Source organism: Balaenoptera physalus, assembly GCF_965194825.1.
Source record: "Balaenoptera physalus genome assembly, chromosome: 12".
Taxonomy (NCBI): Eukaryota; Metazoa; Chordata; class Mammalia; order Artiodactyla; family Balaenopteridae; genus Balaenoptera; species Balaenoptera physalus.
In genome coordinates, this window is record NC_138897.1 from 47,946,518 (window position 1) to 47,969,961 (window position 23,444).

Genomic DNA, 23,444 nt, shown 5'->3' on the forward strand with positions numbered 1-23,444 from the left:
ACAGATTCTAAAATTCAAATCGTTGCTATGTTTCTGTACCACTAATGTTGCTTTATTAATAGTTATTTTTCACAGTAGCACTGTAATTATTATAATTATTTACCTTAGACCTACTTATTATGGCTTCCAGCAACCAAAGATTCCTGGAAATATCATCTTCAATATCTTAGAGTATTTAAGCTCCCTTACTATTTGTAATATAAAATTTCATCATAGTACAAAAAAACCCCAAAACATATATATTGTTATATCTTTAGAAAAAGTCCATATTACAAATGGTAAATTTGGTGAAGGCCCCCTATCTTCTTTGGTAGAGAACCACAGTCTAAAACCCACCACCGTTGGGTATTTAGCAAAGAGCAACTTTCAGTATTAAGAAAAAAAATAAAATCTGGAACTTCCTGTCTTCCCAGTCTAAATAGTAAAGCCAGTGATACCAATAAAATCTGATTGTGTATGGGTCCCTTCTTTAATGCAGTTTCTCCCAGGAAAGAGTGTTATTCTAAAGTAATTTACCTTCACAGGGATTTCTAAGGTTTAAATGCAAGGAATTACAATTAGACTTTCTAGTTCATATACCAATTTACGTCCGCTCATGTTTATTTTTAAAGGCAATGCTAGGAAAATTCTTATTTTCAGTTTAATTTACATTGAGGAATTTTGCTGTTTATTTCATAATCTTACTTACCTAGAAATGAAAAGATGAAAAGCTTATAAATCACATGTCTAAGATCTACAGCTGAGTGTAATAGAGTTGAATAGGTCAGTTATAGTTGAAAAGATCAGAAGAACAAGAGCAAAGTCATAACTGCATAGTTCTTATAGTCATGGCAATGCTTCCACTACATGAAAGATTAGAATATCTCTGGCTATAGCAATACTACTGGGTCCATAGAGCAAATTTATTCCACTTTTCCTCTTTTTCCAGTACTTGATGCCACAAAAAAAAAAAAAAAAATGTATTTGAAAGTTTGTTTCCCTAAACATGCACTCTAAATTTATAAGCTGAAAAATACTTCTGATTATGAAAAACACTCTTAAGAATTTATTAGAAATCTGTTTCTAATTCCTTCGTATTAAAAAAAGAAGAAATGATGAAGAATGCAGTAGACAAGTCATATATGTTGTATATATTTTAGACTTTATGAACTCACAGCTGAAGGGAAATTCATTCAATCTGTTTTGCTATGAACATATATATAATTTATTGCCAATTATAATTTGTGTCCATACAACTTTCATTGGTTAGAAGTTTGGAAGCATGGTTTGTAGACACTAGTGCAACTTAAGAAAAGAAAAACAAGCTGAAAAGCCTGGGTTTACTCAAGTCTTTGTCAGGCTGTTGTGATGCATGTAATGGGCCTGGTGTGGAATCAGCACACAATAAATTTTCCTATAGCCATAAAATAAAAGAGAGAGAGAGAGCACATGAGAGAGCAAACTCCAAAAAAAAAAAAGGAATTTCAAGAAAGCCAATTTTTGCAAATTTTTTTTTGCAAATTGTTATTTCTCTTCATGTAATTTTTTTAAACCTAACTAGTTCTTTTTAAATTTTTTTTTTTAATTTTTTAATGTAAAGTTCACCCTCCCAACAATTTCCAATATTGTCAACCACATGCACATTCTTGTGCAACAGATCCCTCTCCCCCGAACCACTCCCCCATCCTGCATGACTGAATCACACAGTAAACAATTCCCCACCTCCCCCTCCCCCAGACCGTTGCAACCACCATTCGACTTTCTGATTCTATGTGCTTGACTAATTTATCGAAAATAAGTGGAATTATGCAATATTTATCTTTTTGTGATTGGCTAATTTCACTTAGCATTGTCCTCAAGGTTCATCCATGTTGTAGGAGATGACAGGATTTTCTTCTTTTCTTGAGCCTGAATAATATTGCATTGTATTTATATACCATATTTTCCTTATTTATTCATTTGTCAATGGACGTTTAGGTTACTTCCTTCTCTTGGCTATTCTGAACAACTCTCTTCACGTAATTTTAAATTCAGTTGGAAATTGCAAATTGTTCCATCTCCAATCTGTCTCACATTGTTACTTTGCTTTCCTTTTTTTAGTTTTCAGCAAAGTTGTTGAAAATGTGCATATGTACTGACTTAACGTTGACTATATTTTTCTTCTTGTTCAATGCAGACATATAGATAACAATAAGATAGTCCTGTTCAAGGTGAAATAGCACAGTGATTTGATAAATAATGAAATACTATTGTCATTGCAGGATGAATCTGCTCCAGCTGACAAACAGTGTAAACCAGAGGCGGCCCAGGGCACTTACTCAACCTCAGCTGTTTCAGGCTCCCAGGAGGTGTTGTATATCAACGGAAATGGGACCTACAGTTACCATAGTTACAGAGGGCTCGGAGGGGGACTGCTAAATCTGAACGATGCTTCTAGTAGTGGTGAGTCTTTATTACATATTATGTTTTTGTGTCCATTTGGGGTTATTAAATTCCCTAAACCTGAGAAAAAAAAAATTGAATGAAGTGTTATAAGCAGTAGTCAGTGCCAATCTGTGAAAAACAAGACCATTTAACACATAGTGTCCATCTCCCTACAAGGACATCTCCCTATTCAGTTGCTGTTTCTAAAAGTAGCAGCACTATTATGCAACTGAATGATTGCTGTTTTATATTCAAAAAATCTCAACTAGAGAATAGCACGTTTTTTTACCAAATAGTTATACATTCTTTCCTTGAAGCTGTAATGTACTGTTCGTCAAAAATAATGACACCTTTTCTCAATGTTCGAAGAGGTTTTTAATTTGGAAAATTTGAGGCACCAGGAACTTTATTGACTTGATGAAACATACACAGTCATTATACCTAAGAAGATACAAACTGAAACAACACACAGAAACAATCCATGCATCTCCAGCCAACAGCTTGTCAGTGACAATGGCGCGTCCCACCAGCAGTGAGTGGTATACTGGAACCAGCTTGTACAGGCTCGTGCTTGGTAAATTTTTAGGAATTTCTTGAGCTTATATACCAGAATAAATTCCAAATGTGTAATATAAAGCCATACATATATTAGGAATACAGTATATGGGTGAACTTTTTATAACTGGGTTGTAGGAAAAGCTTTCCTAAACTATACTTAAAATCTAGGGGAAAATAAGTTTAATTAGACACATGCACACACACAGACACAACTTTTGCATGACAAAAAAAAATAAAGTAAAAATTAAGTGATAAACTAAAAAGTTATTAGCTTCCTATACTACAAAGAGTTAGTAGGCCAATACGTGAAGGTCTTCTAAAAAGAAAGAAATACTCAAAACTGCATATTTAAAAAATAAGGCTAGAAATATGAACACACAATTCTCATAGAAAACAATGCAAATGTCCCCTAAATACAGCTACTCAAACCCACTCCTAATAAGAGAAATGCAGATTCTGTCAGGTTAACAAAAGTCTGAATGTTTACAGAATATTCCTTTGACAACGCTATGGAGGAAATGAGTACTCTCATGCATTGCTTGTAGAAATACAGAAATTTAAAGTAAACTTGACAATATCTAGGAAAATTAAATATGCATTTACCATTTGACCTAGCAATCTCTTTAGGAATCTCGTTAGCAGTTTATCTCAAAGATACACTGGCAAAAATACAAGAAGACATATGCAGAAGGCTATTTGTTACAGTGTTATTTATAAATGCACAAAAAAAGGGTTACCAATAAAAATGTCCATCAAGAGATGGCTAGTTGATTCAATTATAGTGCATCCAAATAAGAGAATAACATGAAGCTATAAAAAGTAAGGTATCTTTATATACTCCAGATAGTGAAAAGTACTTATAGTATGCTAACATTCATTAAAGAAGGATACATATAATTTTTTAAAATTTACGTAGAGACAGGAATGGGGGAGGAACAGTATGAAGAAAGGAATACAAGCCAGAATTCTCTGAGTATACTTGGTTTTCATACTTTGTTTTGTAAATTTAACTTTGAAACAATTTGCGTATTTACATAATTATTAAACAATCTGATTTTAAGAATCCCTAATATTGAAAGAAAGATTATGCAAATGAACTTTATCTGTTTAATGAGTGGTTGGCACAGCCCCATAGATAGGAACTTTTCTAAGTGATCTCGAAAGTCATAATTTGACACCACAGCGTGAAAGCTTATGATAAAACCTTAAACTATTTTCAGTAATGATATTATTCTTTTGCAACTGTTGTCTGTGTATTATAGTTTAAAGCAAATTTGTAGTTATGTTGGTGTCAGCGAAAGCTGGGATTTTCAGCAGAGGGCAAAGTAGATACAGATGTGAAATCAATAAGTTTAAGCAAAAACTCCATAATCTTGTATTTGAATAGGTAGTATCATTGAGAGCTCAGTGTAGTTTTGTTTTAAAAGAAAAACGTACTTCCTATCTTTTTCCACTGAAAATGCCTGGAAACAAAGACCAATTTGAAAATTTGAATTAGCCTTGATGAGCTTCTAATATATTTGGGAGGGAATTGCATTATTAGTATCAAATGAGTATATACTCTAGAAAATTACTTACCTTTACAATACTAGAAACATGCTCCGAGTGTATTCAGGAGTGTTTCTGCTGGAAGGCTGGGGCTCTTTGGTCTGCCTTAAAATTAAAGGTCCTGTAAGGACAGGATCACTGAGATTTAGTCTATATCAATTGCCCTCTAGCTCAAAACACGGGTGCCTGAAGTGGAAGAGAAAAAGAAAGCCGCTGATTTCAGGAAAAAAATTAAGTTTCAAGTGTATATTCAGTTTTTCAAAAGCCAGCTAGTGAGCCTTCTCAGCTGTTTTCAACTCTTACTTTTATTTGAACAGCACATCAGCAGGAAAGAGCAAGTCCAAGACCAGAAAAGGAAAACATAAACAAAAGCTAAGCCTTCTTTTAGCCCGTAAAGCTGGAAATGCTAACACTTCTTTTTAAATATTTTATATAAGTAAGAACTGGTAGGTAGTTCAGAACTTAACCACCAAATCAAAAAATTGGGGGAAAAAAAAGTTTCGTCACTAAAGATTTTATTGACACAGATTTTTTAGATTTGAAAAATTGTTCGCTTAGGAAATTAATTTATAGAACATTAATAACAATAACTACCACTTATTGTGTTATTATGGTGTTTCAGTGTAGTCTCCATTCAATCCTTATACAGTCCTATGAGATATGTTCTGCAATTTGGGGGAAATTTTTTATAAAACTGAACTTTCCCCCACTTGAAAAAATCATGCCTAGCTACCACTTTCTTTTTTTCTAACATGATTGAAACCTATTTTGTGAGGCTCAGAGGGTTGAGTGACTTGCCAAAAATCCCTCCTTAATAATAAAAGGAGGGGCCAGGATTTGGACACAAGCATTCTGACATGAGAGGCCACATTGTAAACCAATGAGCTGACCATCTGTGTAATAGAATATAATGGAAGCGAGTACTGATGTAAGTGATAGCCCCTGGTAAGCACTAATCTACTGTCTCCAGAAACTCTCCCATTCTGGACATTTCATAGAAATGAATGAATCATTCAATATGTGGTCTTTTGTGTCTGGCTTCTTTCACTTAGATGATGTTTTCAAGGTTCATCTATCTTATAGCATGTATCAATGCTTCATTTTTTTATTGCCAAATGATATTCCATTCTATGGATATGTCATACTGCGTTTAGCAATTCATCAATTGTTTAGCTCAACTGATGGGCACTTGGTTTTTTCCACTTTGGGGTTACTATGAATAATGCTGCTATAAACGTTTATGTAAAAGTTCCTGTATATGTGTTATCAATTCTTTGGGGTATATACCTGGGAGTGGAATTGCTGGTTCATATATGTTGTAGCTCTATGTTTAACATTTTGAGGAAATAACAGACTGAACATGGGCTGTCTTTCAGCCTTTTAAAATTTCTCTCAACAAGTCTTATAGTATTTACAGTATGAGTTTTGCACTTCTTTTGTTAATTTTATTGCTAAATATTTCCCTTTGTGATGCTATTGTAGATGGAATGTTTTCCTTAAAACATTATTCTATATTTTTTCTATTTTTTGGAATAGTTTGTGAATTAGTGATATTCTTTATGTGTTTGGTAGAATTCAGGACTGATATTATCTGTGCCTGGGCTTTTCTGGGAGGTTTTTGATTCCTAAATCAATCTCTACTTACTTGTTAAAGGTCTACTTATATTGTCTCTTTCTTCTTGAGTCAGGTAAGTAGTTTGTGTATTTCCAGGCATTTGTCCATTCAGCTGAGTTATTTAATTTATTGATACAAGTGTTCATAATGCTCCTTCATAATCTTTTTTTATTTTTGTAAGGTCAGTAATGATGCTCCTATTGTCATTTCTGATTCTAGTTATTTGAGTGTTCTCCCCTTTCTTTGGTGAATCTAGGTAAAGGTTTGTCAGTTTTCTTGATCTCTTCAAAGAGCAAGCATTTGGTTTCATTGATTTTCTTTATGGCTTTTCTATTCTCTATTTCATTGATTTCTACTCCCATATTTACTATATCCTTCATTTTGCTTACATTTAAGTTTAGTTTTCTCTTATTTTCCAGTGTCTTAACCTGAAAAGTTAAGACATTTATTCCAAGTCTTTTTTTCTCTTTGTATACAGGCATTTACAGCTATAAATTTCCTTCTAAGCACTGCCTTATCTGCATTACATTTTTGGTATGTTATATTTTTGCTTTCATTCACCTCAAAGTATTTTCTAATTTCCTGTATCATTTCTTCTTTGGCCCATTGGTTATTTAGTAGTATGTTGTTTAATTGCCATGTATTTGTGAATTTCCCAAATTTCTTCTATCAATGGCTTTGTATAATTTCAGTCCTTTCACGTTTATTGAAGCTGGTTTAATGACCCGGATTATGGTCTATCCTGGAGAATGTCCCACGTGTACCTGAGAAGTATACATATTCTGCCGTTGGTAGTAGGGTATTTTGTAAATGGTATTAGGCCTAGTTGGTTTACAGTGTTGTTCAAGTTTTCTATATTCTTGTTGATCATCCGCCTAGTTTTTTATATCCATTGTTGTAAGAAGGGTAATGGGATCTCAACTACTGTTGTTGAATTATTTATTTTTGCCTTTAATTCTGACAGCCCTGTTTCATTTATTTTGGCACTCTGTCATTAGGTACAGATATTGTTTATATTGTTATATCCTCTTGACAGAGGATTGATGCTTTTATCATTGTAAAATATCCCTATTTATATCTAGAAACTCTTTTAAAGTCTATTTTGCCTAATATTAATTATCTATGTAATATCAGGATCAGGAAAAGACAATGGTAACTTAGCTTATCATGTTGATACTAAAAGTGAAGAGAACTGGGCAAAGCTTTGGACGTGGAAATGACATATAAAAGAGTATAGAACAAATGTTTACTCAAACACAACCAAAATAATTTATCTCTACTCCATAAATGGCTAAGTAATTGTGGGAGCCCAATGCCAAATGAAAAATGTGGGGCCCCTTATTTAAGAGTTAAGAATTTCAAGATGGTGACAACAGAGCATTAAACAAATCATGAGACATTTCTGAGCAGAATCCCGTGGGACTGCACATTTCGTGGCCCACTTTGCTCCTTTGATTTATTCAGCAAGTTGGAGGAAGCGTTGTGTTTTCATGAAAAAGGCAGGGAGCTACTGGTGAGGAGAAAGATAATATATACAATGAGGGAAAAGATTGAACACAAGTGAGAATATTTTTAGAGAGTCTTTTTGAGAAGAGAAGAGAGAACTTTGGAGCAACTTCCGATCAAGAGTAAAAATTGAGAGGGAAATTAAAGAGAAAATGTTGCTATGAATTATTAATGAGTAGGGCTCCAAAAGTTTGCTTGCCCTTCTACCCATTCTCCACAGAGAAACCAAGGTAATCTTGAAGAAAAGGAAAATCTGATCATATTACTTCATTATCTAAAACCCTTCTATGAGCTTTCATTGTTCTTAGAAAAATGACATTACCCAGCTCTTCATGCCTCAGGGTCCTCCCTCCTGAAGTTTTCTTTGATCATTTTTTACCCCTAAATCCCTCATGTATTGCTCATTTTTAAATCTTGGACTCCACACCTAGATCAGGTATAGCCATAACTCTAATAGCATCCTGAATTTGTCCCTTGAAGCATATACCACAGTGCACATACACATACCCACACACGTGTAATCACAATACACTGGTATTCAGTCCCCAGTTGTATTGTTCAGTGATGGTCAAAAGCCACATAGGAAATCTGGCATAGGTTCCAGGTATGCAGCCATATAAGTGAGCAGTTTTTATAGAAAGTTTTATTAGAAAACAGTTTTTATAAATTTGTCGTTTGAATGTAGGTACTATGGTGCTGTGATGAGGTCTGCCTTGTACATAATTCTCCCCCCCAAAAAACCTCAGCACCATAGAATGATTGATAGAATCTAAATGGACTTGAAAAATAATTTGATAGCAACATCTTTATTTTTTAAAGGCTATTAAGAAAGAAACAGGCCAGGAAAATTAGATGACTTGCTCACACAGGTTGACTTTTTGGGTGTTTAGTTAATGCGTCTTCTGACTTTTTGTATGGCAAGATAAAGATCTCTTAAAGACACAACAGAGAACAACTTTGAGCAATTCAGACTGTGTATTGCTGAGAAGAAACTGGAGTAACAGAATAACCAGAATGGCATGCATCAAATTTAAAATGAGATGGCTTTCTTTGAGCAATGGCCTTGGGCTGAGTGTAATTGAGTGAAAAAATAAAAAAGAAAGAAAGAAAAAGAAAGACAAAGACTAGTCTAAGTAAATAGCAACTTTAGGCTTAAACCCAAGAGAGTTTCTCTAGCTCACATTTGAGAAAGGACTCTAGCTATAGTAATGGTAGCAAGGCAAATGGTTAATTTCATGTTGTGAAGGAGCTTTAAATAACATTTCTTCTCAAAAACAAATTCTACCTGTAACACTGGTATTGGCTCCTGCTGTTTTGATTTTGTTTAGTTTTTGCTTTTTTAACCACAGGAGGGCACCTAGATTGATCAGACCTGCAAATCCCTTTATTTGGGGACTTTCTTCATAAATTCTGGGAACCCCAAACATTCTTTTAAACATGGTATTATCTTTAGCTTAGTTTTTCATTTTTAAAACATCAGAATAGTCATTCCCTATAACAGATTTGGAGCTGTGGGGAAAAAAACTATATACATATACATAAATCTTGAGAGCTAAAAAGGCATAGCAGAAGATTAGCAAGATATGAGATGCCAACATCATATCTGATGGCTGACAACTACAGTTAATCTAAGTTTGAGAATACTTAATTTTAGAATTTGTAGAGATCTTCTGAAAAGTGTGGAAGGGAGCAGCAACTTTCAAGAGACCAAGCTGAATTAGTTACACATCTGACTTAATTTATAAAACAGATGAAGACAGTCAGAATTCAGACCATCAATGGAGAAACTGGGAAGTAATTTGACTTGGTAGCATAAACAGGAGGGCAAAGATGGAAGGAGATATAATATTTGCAGAACCTTTTAAACTAATGTAATAAGAACATGAACTCTGCAGGTTGTACTATGTTCAAGAAGAATGTGAAGGCAGAAGAATGGAAAAAGATACCTTAAAAATACTTGGATTTAACTTAACAAATATTTTGGGGTTCTCATGTTCAATTCACTGTAATAAGTACTTTCTTAGTCTGTTCGGGCTGCTATAACAAAAATAGCATAGACTGGGTGGCTTAAACAACAGACATTTATTTTTTCACAGTTCTGGAGGCTGGGAAGTCCAAGATTAAGGTGCTGGCAGATTTGCTGTCTGGTGAGAGGCTGCTTCCTGTTCCATGGAGGACCATCTTTTCACTGTGCCCCTTTCACATAGTGGAGGAATGAGGGAGCTCTCTGAGTTCTCTTTCTTACAAGGGCACTAATCTCATTCATGTGGGCTCTACCCTCATGACCTAATCACCTCCCAAAGGCCCTACCACCTAATACCATCACACTGAAGATTAGATTTCAGCAAATGAATTTGGTGGGGGGAGGGGGATGCAAACATTCCATCTATAGCTGGTGCATTAAGAGAAAACAAGTTGAATAAGGCAGCATCACTGACATTAAGAAACTAACAGATCAAAAAGATAAAACATTCCTCCTCCTCTTGTCTAAACATCAAAATCCTTTAAGACTGATTTAAATCGTACTTCCTCTGTGAAACCTTACTCTACCTCGCCACTCACTCTTCCACTCTTTGGAAGATTAATCAGTCTCCTGCATGTACCTTTTTTCTAGCACTTATCTCACTGAATTATGACATGTGTTTTCAAATATTTTTCCCTAAATAGATGTGCACTCCTTGAAAGCAGGAACTCTGTCTTAGTCATCCCTTGAATAAGGCCAGAAATATAGTAAGTGCTCAATCATATTGGCTTAATGAGTGAATAAATTTTTAAAAATAGAACACCTAGTGCCAAAGTCAAAAAAAAATACAAAGAGAATTATTGATATATATTGGATGGCAGGGTGAAGGGTTTATCTTAGATAAAGCAAAGGGCTCAGTGGTTGAAGTTGACAATTCTGTGTGTGAAAGAGGAAGGCTCCAAAGAGTTCTATAAACTCCTGCTTAAGTTTGAATATGGTAGCAATAGTAAAAGCTTGCCCATGTTGGAGACTTCATAGCGTGGAAAGGGTGTGCTTCAAATCCTTTGTTAGCCAACCTCCATTTGTTTAGAGCTGGCAAGGGTCTGCACCCAACAATCCAAATTTTCAAGTTGGAGTGTTATCAAAATGACAGCAGTTACAGTTTTTATAAAGAACTTATTCAAATCATCCCACTGAAATGAGAAGCAAGCAAGCAGCCAATCCTGCCATTATTATCACATCCAATTACATAGGACTTTGGAATGCTTTCTTTCTATCAGGAAGTTCACATTGAGCTGTCTAAAGAGGGCAATTGTTCGCTGCAGTCATCCACTGGATCTATTGAGTCTAAATTATATGCATAATGCATAAGTTAACTACCGATGTTTCCTCTCCACAAACCCCATCGGGCAGACTTTTCAATTTGTTTTTCAACCCTCATGTAAACTGGGCTGATATACAGACCGCAATCTAACAAGACCAAATTGTAGTAATGACCATAATAACTAACATTTGTATAGCAATTTCTAGTTTGCCCAAATCTTTATATCTGTGATCTTCTTTGCTCCTCACTAATATTGAGGATTGTCAGCTGTAAAGATGCTTTGGATCACAGCCTATGATTATGAGCCTAAAGGAGCTTGGCCGTAAGATTCACCACCACACTAGAGCTGGTTCACAATAGTGTGACTGGCTTGGTGTGTGGCTCTTGCTCTCCCTCAGCATCAACATTCTGAAACATCACTTCTCATCTGAAATTTTCAAAGGAGTGCTTCTGTTCATTTACTGTCTTCACTCCTCATCTACCATTTACTCTTCAATCCACTGTAACTTGCTTATGCCAACATTTGGCTGAAACTGGTCAGGTTAAGTCTATCAGTGATTCCATTTATTGCCAAACTAAAAATGCATTTTGCCCTTGATCTTACCAGATGTCTTGGGTATATTTGAATCTGTCGATAACTAGAGCCTTGAAACATCCACTCTCTTGGCTTCCATGTCACCTGATCACCAGATAATTCTTCTCTTGCTGCCTTGAGTCCTTTCTCTCAACCCACGCCCTTCCCTGCTGGGTTTCTCCTAGCATCCTTCCCTTGTCAATTTAATCCTCTTGTTCTGCACACTGCTCAAAGGAGAGCCCACTAGCTCTCATGGTTTCAACTTCAGAATGTGCCAAAAGCTGCATAATCTCCTCCATGCTTTGCCTTGAGCTTCAGATTTTATATCCAGTTGTCTGCCACATAGCTTGATCCATGTATCCCAAGAAACCTCATATTTAATTATTTAAGAGTGAATTCTTCACCCCCACAGATATTATTGTCTGTTTCTGAGGTTATCTCACACAGAAATGCCCTCCCCTGCACCTGATCTGTATCAGCTATTACCTTCTCTATGATTCTTTTCTGGTTGCTTCACCCATTACCTTTACTTCCTTTATGTCCCCATGACACTGTAGGCATACCTCTTTCTTTTTTAACCTATTATGTGCTCTTTTTTATACTAGATTGTACAGTCTGAGGGCAAGCAAGGTAACTTTTTCTGACTATCATATCATCAGTGTCAGTAGGTAACCATCTTATATTATGGCTCAATGAATAGTAAATGGATAAATGAATGACTCAGTGAAAGAAATCATTTCAATAAAATATTGTGCCTCTTTAGAGAACTTAATTAAATCTAATTGAGCATGGGGAAAGTCAGTTGAAGTTGAGGATATCTTCTTAGTGTTTGTTGTCTTTTCCTCTTAATACTCCAAAGAGCACAATACTGGAAGAAATGTATTTCATATCAAATATTTGCGACAAATATTTTGAAATACCCATGTATGTTCTGTTTTAAAATGTATTCAGTTTAAGTCCTCTGATTCAGGAAAGAAATGTTTAACATAGTTATGTAGGGAATTGGGAAGGTATACTTTTTACTTTGACCTTACCTTCTTAATAACTTGTTCTGGCTCACTAGCCATGTGGAAACAAGGAGTGCAAATGCATGGAGAGAAAACCATCCTGCTCCAGGAGACCAGCTGGGTGTTTTGGGTGTGAAAAATACATAAGATCTATTATGTAAATGTGTGTAGATAATGACTTTATAGAGTAGAGCCTAAAGTAGTTCACAGAAGTTAAGCAATGCCCTCTGGGTAATTCATATGTCCTTTACACAATGGGGAAGATTCACATGATTATAACATAGTATGTGAAGAAAGGAAATTGCGTGATCTAATTGAAGTCAACATGATTGGAATTATGCAGTTATTATATCTCAATAGAGTTCCAGTAAACCTCACTGAGTTGTCAAAGCGTATCCTACAGCACATAGTGGGAGCTTCATTTGTATCTAGAGATTTTTCCATCACTGTGCCCAAATTATTGTAACTATTCTTAGTAAGTCCATTTCTCCCATGTGTGTTCCTTTGATGACCTGACTTTGAATCAGAGTATTTTCAAACTTTAAATCCTACTGATTGTCCTCATTTTGATTATTCTGCATTTCTTTCAAATACAAGTTTATCAACATCTGTGCTATCCAGTATGATAGCCACTAGCTACATGTGGCTATTGACGTTCAAATTAATTAAAATTAAATAAAATTTAAAATTCAGTTCCTTAGTCACACTGGGACACATTTCAAGTGTTCAACTGCCAAAGTGGTGATTGGCTACTGTATTGAACAGCACAGAACACTTCAATCACCACAGAAATTTCTATTGAATAGCACTGACTCTAGGCTCTAATTGTCTCACCTACACCATTGCATTGACCCTTGGTTGGTTTTATTATTGCAGAAAACCTTTTCTACATTTATTTCATTGGCTCCTTGCATTTAATTATGTATCATTCACTCCTCAATGAAATAAATGAGGTCAATGAATAACCTTATGAAAACTTAATTGGTGATTCTTAAATAGTAATGCTTTTAATTCAAACTACTCACCTTTTAAATAACTTTCAGTTATTTTAGCAGTCTGAGAAGAGCTAATAATAACTTGTAACATAGGTGTTGAAAACCTTTTGGCATAGGCTGGGATTACTTTAAAACCAGAAACAAATTTTAAGAGAATTTCATTGTAACAGAATTTGTAATTATGCATTTAGAGAAAGCAAACCTAAACTCCACATATTTGAAATGTGACCACAATTTTGAAACCGAGCTCATTCTGTTTTTCCAGCTCTTCTACATACTATAATAATAACTTAGAATTCAACTGAGACTGAATTTTTTGCACACATATATATTGAGATACATAGAGTTTCAGGGAGATGATGCTTATTTGTAAATGTTAATGATTGGAAATTATGTTAACCATTTGCTGGAAAATGATATGAATTATCTGCAAAATAAAATGAAGCATCTTTCAGTTTATCTGACTGAGCCCTCACGTCTTCCAGCAGGTTTCTGTAGGTCAGGGAGCCTCAGAGAAAGGGCTCTGAAAAGAGAGGTGAGTGACCCTGTGTTTTCCCTGGACTGCCCAGCACATGTAATTGGCTTTATAGCTCAATATTGATCAGGCCTTTCTGGCAGAAGCTTTCTAAAAGCCTGTTCTCTACAGTAAAATGGATCTTATGTACTCTTAAGATCCTCTTGAGAATTTTGTGTTTGTGCCTACTCACTGAAGAGATGGAAAGAAAAGACTTTGTTAGTAATCTCGGACCTTTCTTCTTGAGCCTGCTGGTATACCATTCAGGGGCTTTCCAGGTGGCATGAGTTCATTATGGTTGGCTTGGGTTGCTTTTCTTAACAACCTCCTTTGAACTTTGACATGTCCTCTGGTAATCTCTCTAAACAAACCAGTTAAAATTTCCTGGCCTTGCCTGCTCTCAGCTCCAGGAAGGAGGTCTCTTGGGGAGTTCAGAATGTTCTACTTTTCTAGGAAGTCAGAAATCCCACTCTCTATATGGAAATTGAATTAGCTACTTTCTATATTCCTCCTTCCTGGGTTCAGGTATTGATGCACCTTTCTGAAACAGGCACCGGGCTGCTCTCTTAGCCTCCTTAGAGATCTTGAGTCTGCCTAAGAGCGTAGGAAGGCCAGAGTTGCCTTATTTTTTTTTCTCTTGCATGTTAAAAAATTCAAATTCCAAGTATGATTACAATTAGAATGCTAATATTTCCTTTTGTGATTTCAAGGCACACAGTCATTTAAAATGACATTTGGCTCTTGACTAATATACAAAGGCTTTTTCTGAAACCCCTTCTCCCATCCAGGTACAAGTGCTAGAACTTGTGGAAGTAGATGTGCTTGAATGTGCACTCACACAGTGCAACTTTACCTCCTGAGCTGCTGTTTGGTCCACTCACTCAGATCCAGAATTAACAAAAGATTACAAAATTAAATGTGTCATGACTAACATTCTGACCAATATCACTATGGTCACAGGGAGAAACAAATTATTTCTGGTAATTTAAGCCCATTAGGGAATATAATCCTCTTGAGTACTCTGAATATATCTATAGGTAGCTTGTACACTACTCTATATTTAGGGATTTTTTTTCTGGTTCCTATTTCTGGCAATATAAATTTCTCTTCATTGTTCTTTGAAGAAGTATGGTAGGAATAATCATGTTTTCTTAACACAGTTCCTGAAAACATATTTATAAACGCAGTGTGTCTATAATTCGGAGAAAAGTCATACTATGTTTATTTTTGGTGTGATCTTTCCAAGCAGACATGTTCTTGTGTGTTTATAATAATCATCTCATTCATATCCTCATCTTCCATGGGCTATTCTCCCACCACTCTGTCCAACGATGGCCTGTTCCCATGATTTCTTCTGTTTCCTGTAAAATATTAATTTGCTTTCATTGCAACTTAAAAACAAAGATGAGAAATTGGAGGAGGACATTGACCTCCATGGATTGATTTCATCAATCCCATCTCCCTTCACATGCACAAAAAAATATTTTGTCTGGATTCATAAGAATGGTCCTGTTTAACATTTATATCTCTTGACTGTTGACAAAGCAAATATTTGATAAGAAATTACTGAGGGAATGCAGGCATGTGCACTCTGTCTCCAAACACTGCTTCTTAAAATTCTACATTCCTTGAATCTATATTTTTACCTCCAAGTTTTATTGACTAAAAGATAATAAGGATAATCTTTCAATATAAATACTTTGTATTTCACTTGAGTTATTGTTTTACTCATAGTTTTGGATAATTGTAAATTAAATGTGGACATTTATTTTTATTGAGATATAACTGACATTTAACATTGGGTAAGTGTGAGATGTACAATTTGTTGATTTAATACATTTATATATTGCAATATGATTTCCACCATAGTGTTAGCTAACACCTCTAGCATGTCAAATAATTATCATCTCTTTTTTTTGGGTGGAAACAATTAAGCTCTAGTCTCTTAGCATTTTTGAAGTTTAAAATACAGTATTTTTGTCTACCATCCTGTGCTGTGCATTAGATCTCTAGACCTTATTTACTACTTGTTTCAAGTTTGTAACCATAAACAGCATATCCCCAGTTCCACCACCCTCCAGACCCTGGTAACCACCATTCTGCAATATGTTTTTATGAATTTGGATTTTTTAGGTTTTACATACAAGTGATATCATACAGTATTTGTCTTTCTCTATCTGACATCTCACTTAGTATAATGCCCTCAAGGTCCATCAGTGTTGTTGCAAATGGCAAGATTTCCTTCTTTCTCATGGCTGAATAATTTTCTATTGTGTGTGTATATATATGTGTGTGTCTGTGTGTGTGTATATATATGGATACACAAGTAATGGTATATAAACAAGTAGTTTATATGTATATGCCACTACTTGTTTATCCATTCATCCATTAACAGACACCACTTAGGTTGTTTCCACATCTGGCTGTGAATATCGCTGCAATAAACATGGGAGTGGTTATATCTCTTCAATATCCTGTTTTGATTTCCTTTAGATATATACCCAGAAGTAGAATTGCTGGATGATATGATAGTTCTAATTTTTTGAGGAACCTCCATGCTGTTTTCCACAGTGACTGAACCAATTTACATTACCACCAGCAATGTACAAGGATTCCCTTATCTCTACATCCTTACCAATGCTTGTTTTCTCTTGTTTTCTTGACAGCCATTCTGACACATGTGAGGTGGTTTTGATTTGCCTTTCCCTGTTGATAAGTGACATTCAGCATCTGAATGTACCTGTTAGCCATTTTGATGTCTTCTTTGGAAAAATGTCTATTTAGTTCCTCTGCCCTTTTTTTTAACTTTTTATTTTATAGGAGTATAGGTGACCAACAATGTTGTGTTGGTTTCAAGTGTACAGCAAAGTGGTTTAGTTTTACATATACATGTATCTATTCTTTTTCAAATTCTTTTCCCATTTAGGTGGTTACATAATACTGAGCAGTGTTCCCTGTGCTATACAGTAGATCCTTGTTGGTTATCTATTTTAAATATAGCAGTGTGTACATGTCAATCCCAAACTCCCAATCTATCCCTCCCCGCCCCCACCTTTCCCCCTTGGTAACCTTAAGTTCATTCTCTAAATATGTGAGTCTGTTTCTGTTTTGTAAATAAGTTCATTGGTATCACTTTTTTGGGTTCTGCATATAAGCGGTATCATATATTTGTCTTTCTCTGTCTGACTTACTTCACTTAATATGATAATCTCCAGGTCCATCCATGTTGCTGCAAATGACATTATTTCATTGTTTTTAATGGCTTAGTACCATTGTATATAGGTACCACATCTTCTTTATCCATTCACCTGTCAATGGACATTTAGGTTGCTACCATGGCTTGGCTATTGTAAACATCACTGCAATGAACATTGGGGTGCATGTATCCTTTCAAACCATGTTTTTCTCTGCATATATGCCCAGGAGTGGGATTGCTGGATAATATGGTAGCTATATTTTTAGCTTCTTGAGGAACCTCCATCCTGTCCTCCATAGTGGCTGTACCAATTTACATGCCCACCAACAGTGTAGAAGGGTTCCCTTTTCTCCACACACTCTCCAGCATTTATTGTTTGTAGACTTTTTGATAATGGCCATTTTGACTGGTGTGAGATATCTCAGTGTAGTTTTGATTTACATTTCTCTAATAATTGGCAATGTTGAGCATCTTTTCATGTGCCTCTTGGCCATCTGTGTGTCTTCTTTGGAGAAATGTGTCTTTAGGTCTTCTGCCCATTTTTTGATTGGGTTGTTTGTTTTTATGGTATTAAGCCACATTAGCTGTTTGTAAATTTTGGAGACTTATCCCTTGTCAGTCTAATCATTTGTAAATATTTTCTCCCATTCTGTGGGTTGTCTTCTCATTTTGTTTATGGTTTCCTTTGCTATGCAAAAGCTTTATAATTTAATTAGGTGTCATTTTTTAATTTTTGTTTTTATTTTCATTACTCTGGAGACAGATTGAAAAAGATATTGCTGCGATTTATGTCAGAGAGTGTTCTGCCTATGTTTTCCATTAAGAGTTTGGTAGTGTCTGGTCTTACATTTAGGTCTTTAATCCATTTGGAGTTTATTTTTGTGTATGGTGTTAGAGAATGTTCTAATTTCATTCTTTTACATGTAGCTGTCCAGTTTTCCCAGCACCATTTATTGAAGAGACTGTCTTTCCTCCATTGTAAAGTCTTGCCTCCTTTGTCATAGATTAATTGACCATGGGTTTGTGGGTTTATTCTGGGCTTTCCATCCTGTTCCATTGATCTATATTTCTATTTTTGTGCCAGTACCATACTGTCTTGATGGCTATATCTTTGTAGTATAGTCTCAAGTCAGGGAGCCGTTTTTTAATTGGATTGTATTTTTTTTGTTGTTATTGAGTAAGAATTTTTGTATTCTGGATATTAACCTCTTATCAGATATGTGGTTTGCACATATGGGTCTCTCATTCCATAGTTTGCCTTTTCATTTTGTTGATGATTTCTTTTGCTATGCAGAAGCTTTTTAATTTGATGTTGTCCCACTTGTTGATTTTTGCCTTTATTGCTTGTGCTTTTGGTGTCATATCCAAAAAAATAATTGCCCAAACCAATGTCAAGGAGATTTTCCTATTTTCTTGTAGGAATTTTATGGTATCAGGTATTCTTGTTTGTCTTTAATACATTTCAAGCTAATTTTTGTGAGCAGTGTAAGATATGGTTCCAATTTCAATTTTCCCAGCATCATTTTTTTCAATTTTCCCAACACTCTCCCCAGTGAGTAGTCTTGGCTCCCTTGTCAAATATTAGTTGACTGTATATACAGAGGTTTATTTCTAGGCTCTTGTTTCTGTTTCATTTGTCTATGTGTCTATTTTTATGCCAGTTCCATACTGTTTTATTTACTCTAGCTTTATTGTGTAGTTTGAAATCAGGAAGTTTGATGCTTCCAGCTTTATTCTTCTTTCTCATGATGGCTTTGGCTATTAGGATTATTTTTCTATTTCTGTAAAAAAAAAAGGTATTGAAATTTTGATCAGCATTGTGTTGGATCTATAAATGGCTTTGGGTAGTATGGACATTTCAGTAATGTTAATTCTTCTGATCTGTGAATATGGAATATATTTCCATTTGTGTCTTCAATTTTTTTTTCATCAAGGTCTTGTAGTTTTCATTATATAGATTTTTCACTTGGTTAAATTTATAAGTATTACATTTTTTTATTCTATTGCAAATGGGATCATTTATTTCTTTTTCACATGTTTCACTATTAGTTACATAAACACGTTTTTAGGTTAAATAAATTGAATTAAAAAAAGAAAAATCAGTGGTTTCATATTTCTTATAGAATAAAATTCAAATGTTTTACCATAAAAAACACACATAACTGATTTCTAGGTGTTGATTCTATATTCTGCAACTTTACTGAATTTGTTGATTATTCCCAACAGTTTTTTTGGTTGAGTCTTTAGAAGTTTCTATATATAAACTAATAATATCTCCAAATAATGACAGTTGTACCTCTTTCTTTCTGATTTAGATGCTTTTTATTTCTTTGTCTTGCCTAATACCTCCAGTTAGGACTTCCAGTACCATGTTTAAGAAGAGTGGTTAGAGTGGACACTATTGTCTTGTCTTGTTCCTGATCTTAGATGAAAAGCTTTCAATTTTTTGCCATTGAGTAAAATGTTAGCTCTGGTTTCATCCTATATGGCCTTTATTATGTTGAGGTATGTTCTTTCTATACACAATTTGTTGAGGTTTTTTTTTTTAATTACCATGAAAAGACATATTTTGTCAAATGCTTCTGCATCTGTTGAGATGATCATATGATATTTTTTCTGCTATTCTATTAATATGAGGTATCACATTTATTGATTTGCATATATTGAACCATCCTTGCATCCCAGGGATAAGTCCCACTTGGTCATGGTGTATAATTCTGTTAATGTGTTGCTGAATTAAGTTTACTAATATTTTCTTGTGAATTTTTGCATCTATATTCATCAGAGATATAGATCTATACTTTTCTTTTCTCGTAGTGTCCTTGTCTGGCTTTGGTATCTGGAAAGATCTTCCACTGTGAAATGAGTTTGAAGTGTCCCCACCTCTTCAAATTTTTGGAAGGGTTTAAGATGGATTGGCATTCATTTTTCTTTAAGTGTGTGGTAGAATCCACCTATCAAGTGTACCATACTGTTTTGATTACTGTAGCCTTAAGGTATAGTCTAAAGTCACTGAGTGTGATGCCTCCAGTTTTGTTCTTTTTTTCTCAAGATTGCTTTGGCTATTCACGGCCTTTTGTGGTTCCATATAAATTTTAGGATTATTTTTTCTAGTTCTGTGAAAAATGTCATGTGTGTTTCTACAGGGATTGCATTAAATCTGTAGATTGCTTTGGATGGTATGCACAGTTTAGCAATATTAATTCTTCTGATCCACGAATATGGGATATCTTTCTATTTATTTGCATAATCGTTAATTTCCTTCATCACTGTCTCATAGTTTTCAGAGTATAGGTTGTTCGCCTCCTTGGTTAAGTTTATTCCTAGGTATTTTATTCTTTTTGATGCTGTTTTATTTTTTATTTTTATTTTTTTTAAACCTTTCTTGGAGTATAATTGCTTTACAATGGTGTGTTGTTTCTGCTTTATAACAAAGTGAATCAGTTATACATATACATATGTTCCCATATCTCTTCTCTCTTGCATCTCCCTCCCTCCAACCCTCCCTATCCCACCCCTCTAGGTGGTAACAAAGCATCGAGCTGATCTCCCTGTGCTATTCGGTTGCTTCCCACTAGGTATCTATTTTACAATTGGTAGTGTATATATGTCCATGCCACTTTCTCACTTTGTCACAGCTTACACTTCACGCTCCCCAAATCCTCAAGTCCATTCTCTAGTAGGTCTGTGTCTCTATTCCTGTCTTACCACTAGGTTCTTCATGACCTTTTTTTTTTTCCCTTAGATTCCATGTATATGTGTTAGCACACTGTATTTGTTTTTCTTTTTCTGACTTACTTCACTCTGTATGACAGACTCTAACTCCATCCACCTCACTACAAATAACTCCATTTTGTTTCTTTTTATGGCTGAGTAATATTCCATTGTATATATGTGCCACATCTTCTTTATCCATTCATCAGTTGATGGACACTTAGGTTTCTTCCATGTCCTGGCTATTGTAAATAGAGCTGCAATGAACATTTTGGTATATGACTCTTTTTGAATTATGGTTTTCTCAGGGTATATGCCCAGTAGTGGGATTGCTGGGATGTATGGTAGTTCTATTTTTAGTTTTTTATAGAACCTCCATACTGTTCTCCATAGTGGTGGCATCAATTTATATTCCCACCAACAGTGCAAGAGTGTTCCCTTTTCTCCACAACCTCTCCAGCATTTATTGTTTGCAGATTTTCTGATGATGGCCATTCTGACCGGTGTGAGGTGATACCTCAATCTAGTTTTGATTTGCATTTCTCTAATGCTTAGTGATGTTGAGCATTCTTTCATGTGTTTGTTGGCAATCTGTATATCTTCTTTGCAGAAATGTCTATTTAGGTATTCTGCCCATTTTTGGATTGGGTTGTTTGTTTTTTTGTTATTTGGCTGCATGATCTGCTTGTAAATCTTGGAGATTAATCCTTTGTCAGTTGCTTCATTTGCAAATATTTTCTCCCATTCTGAGGGTTGTCTTTTGGTCTTGTTTATGGTTTCCTTTGCTGTCCCAAAGCTTTTAAGTTTCATTAGGTCCCATTTGTTTATTTGTGTTTTTATTTCCATTTCTCTAGGAGGTGGGTCAAAAAGGATCTTGCTGTGATTTATGTCATAGAGTGTTCTGCCTATGTTTTCCTCTAAGAGTTTGATGGTGTCTGGCCTTACATTTAGGTCTTTAATCCATTTTGAGTTTATTTTTGTGTATGGTGTTAGGGAGTGTTCTAATTTCATACTTTTACATGTACCTGTCCAGTTTTCCCAGCACCACTTATTGAAGAGGCCCTTTTCTCCACTGTATAGGCTTGCCTAGTTTATCAAAGATAAGGTGACGATATGTGTGTGGCTTTATCTCTGGGCTTTCTATCCTGTTCCATTGATCTATATTTCTGTTTTTGTGCCCATACCATACTGTCTTGATTACTGTAGTTTTGTAGTATAGTCTGAAGTCAGGGAGCCTGATTCCTCCAGCTCCATTTTTCGTTCTCAAGATTACTTTGGCTGTTCAGGGTCTTTTGTGTTTCCATACAAATTGTGAAGTTTTTTGTTCTAGTTCTGTGAAAAATGCCAGTGGTAGTTTGATAGGGATTGCATTGAATCTGTAGATTGCTTTGGGTAGTATAGTCATTTTCACAATGTTGATTCTTCCAATCCAAGAACATGGTATATCTCCCCATCTATTTGTATCATCTTTAATTACTTTCAGCAGTGTCTTATAATTTTCTGCATACAGGTCTTTTGTCTCCTTAATTAGGTTTATTCCTAGATATTTTATTCTTTTTGTTGCAATGGTAAATGGGAGTGTTTTCTTAATTTCACTTTCAGATTTTTCATCATTAGTGTATAGGAATGCAAGGGATTTCTGTGCATTAATTTTGTATCCTGCTACTTTACCAAATTCATTGATTAGCTCTAGTAGTTTTCTGGTAGCATCTTTAGGATTCTCTATGTATAGTATCATGTCATCTGCAAACAGTGACAGCTTTACTTCTTTTCCGATTTGGATTCCTTTTATTTCTTTTTCTTCTCTGATTGCTGTGGCTAAAACTTCCAAAACTAGGTTGAATAATAGTGGTGAGAGTGGGCAACCTTGTCTTGTTCCTGATCTTAGTGGAAATGGTTTCAGTTTTTCACCATTGAGGACAATGTTGGCTGTGGGTTTGTCATATATGGCCTTTATTATGTTGAGGAAAGTTCCCTCTATGCCTACTTTGTGCAGGGCTTTTATCATAAATGGCTGTTGAATTTTGTCAAAAGCTTTCTCTGCATCTATTGAGATGATCATATGGTTTTTCTCCTTTAATTTGTTAATATGGTGTATCACGTTGATTGATTTGCGTATATTGAAGAATCCTTGCGTTCCTGGAATAAACCCTACTTGATCATGGTGTAGGATCCTTTTAATGTGCTGTTGGATTCTGTTTGCTAGTATTTTGTTGAGGATTTTTGCATCTATGTTCATCAGCGATATTGGCCTGTAGTTTTCTTTCTTTGTGACATCTTTGTCTGGTTTTCGTATCAGGGTGATGGTGGCCTCGTAGAATGAGTTGGGGAGTGTTCCTCCCTCTGAAATATTTTGGAAGAGTTTGAGAAGGATGGGTGTTAGCTCTTCTCTAAATGTTTGATAGATTTCGCCTGTGAAGCCATCTGGTCCTGGGCTTTTGTTTGTTGGAAGATTTTTAATCACAGTTTCAATTTCAGTGCTTGTGATTGGTCTGTTCATATTTCAGACCTAGGTGTCCCTAGGTCT

At 35.1% G+C, this 23,444-nt stretch overlaps 1 protein-coding gene and 1 long non-coding RNA gene across 11 annotated transcripts in view; one reads left to right on the plus strand and one right to left on the minus strand.

Moving 5' to 3' along the window:
• The window catches only part of LOC309639260, a 433,950-nt gene that overhangs the window by 358,154 nt on the left and 52,352 nt on the right, over positions 1 to 23,444 (minus strand). The gene's annotated exons all lie outside the window — the stretch shown is intronic.
• The window catches only part of NOL4 (nucleolar protein 4), a 401,283-nt gene that overhangs the window by 342,320 nt on the left and 35,519 nt on the right, over positions 1 to 23,444 (plus strand). For all 10 annotated transcript variants that reach the window (XM_082416104.1, XM_082416103.1, XM_082416105.1 and 7 more), the window contains one exon: positions 2,241 to 2,421. In XM_082416104.1, the coding sequence (XP_082272230.1) occupies positions 2,241 to 2,421 (181 nt within the window). The remainder of the gene's footprint in view (positions 1 to 2,240; positions 2,422 to 23,444) is intronic.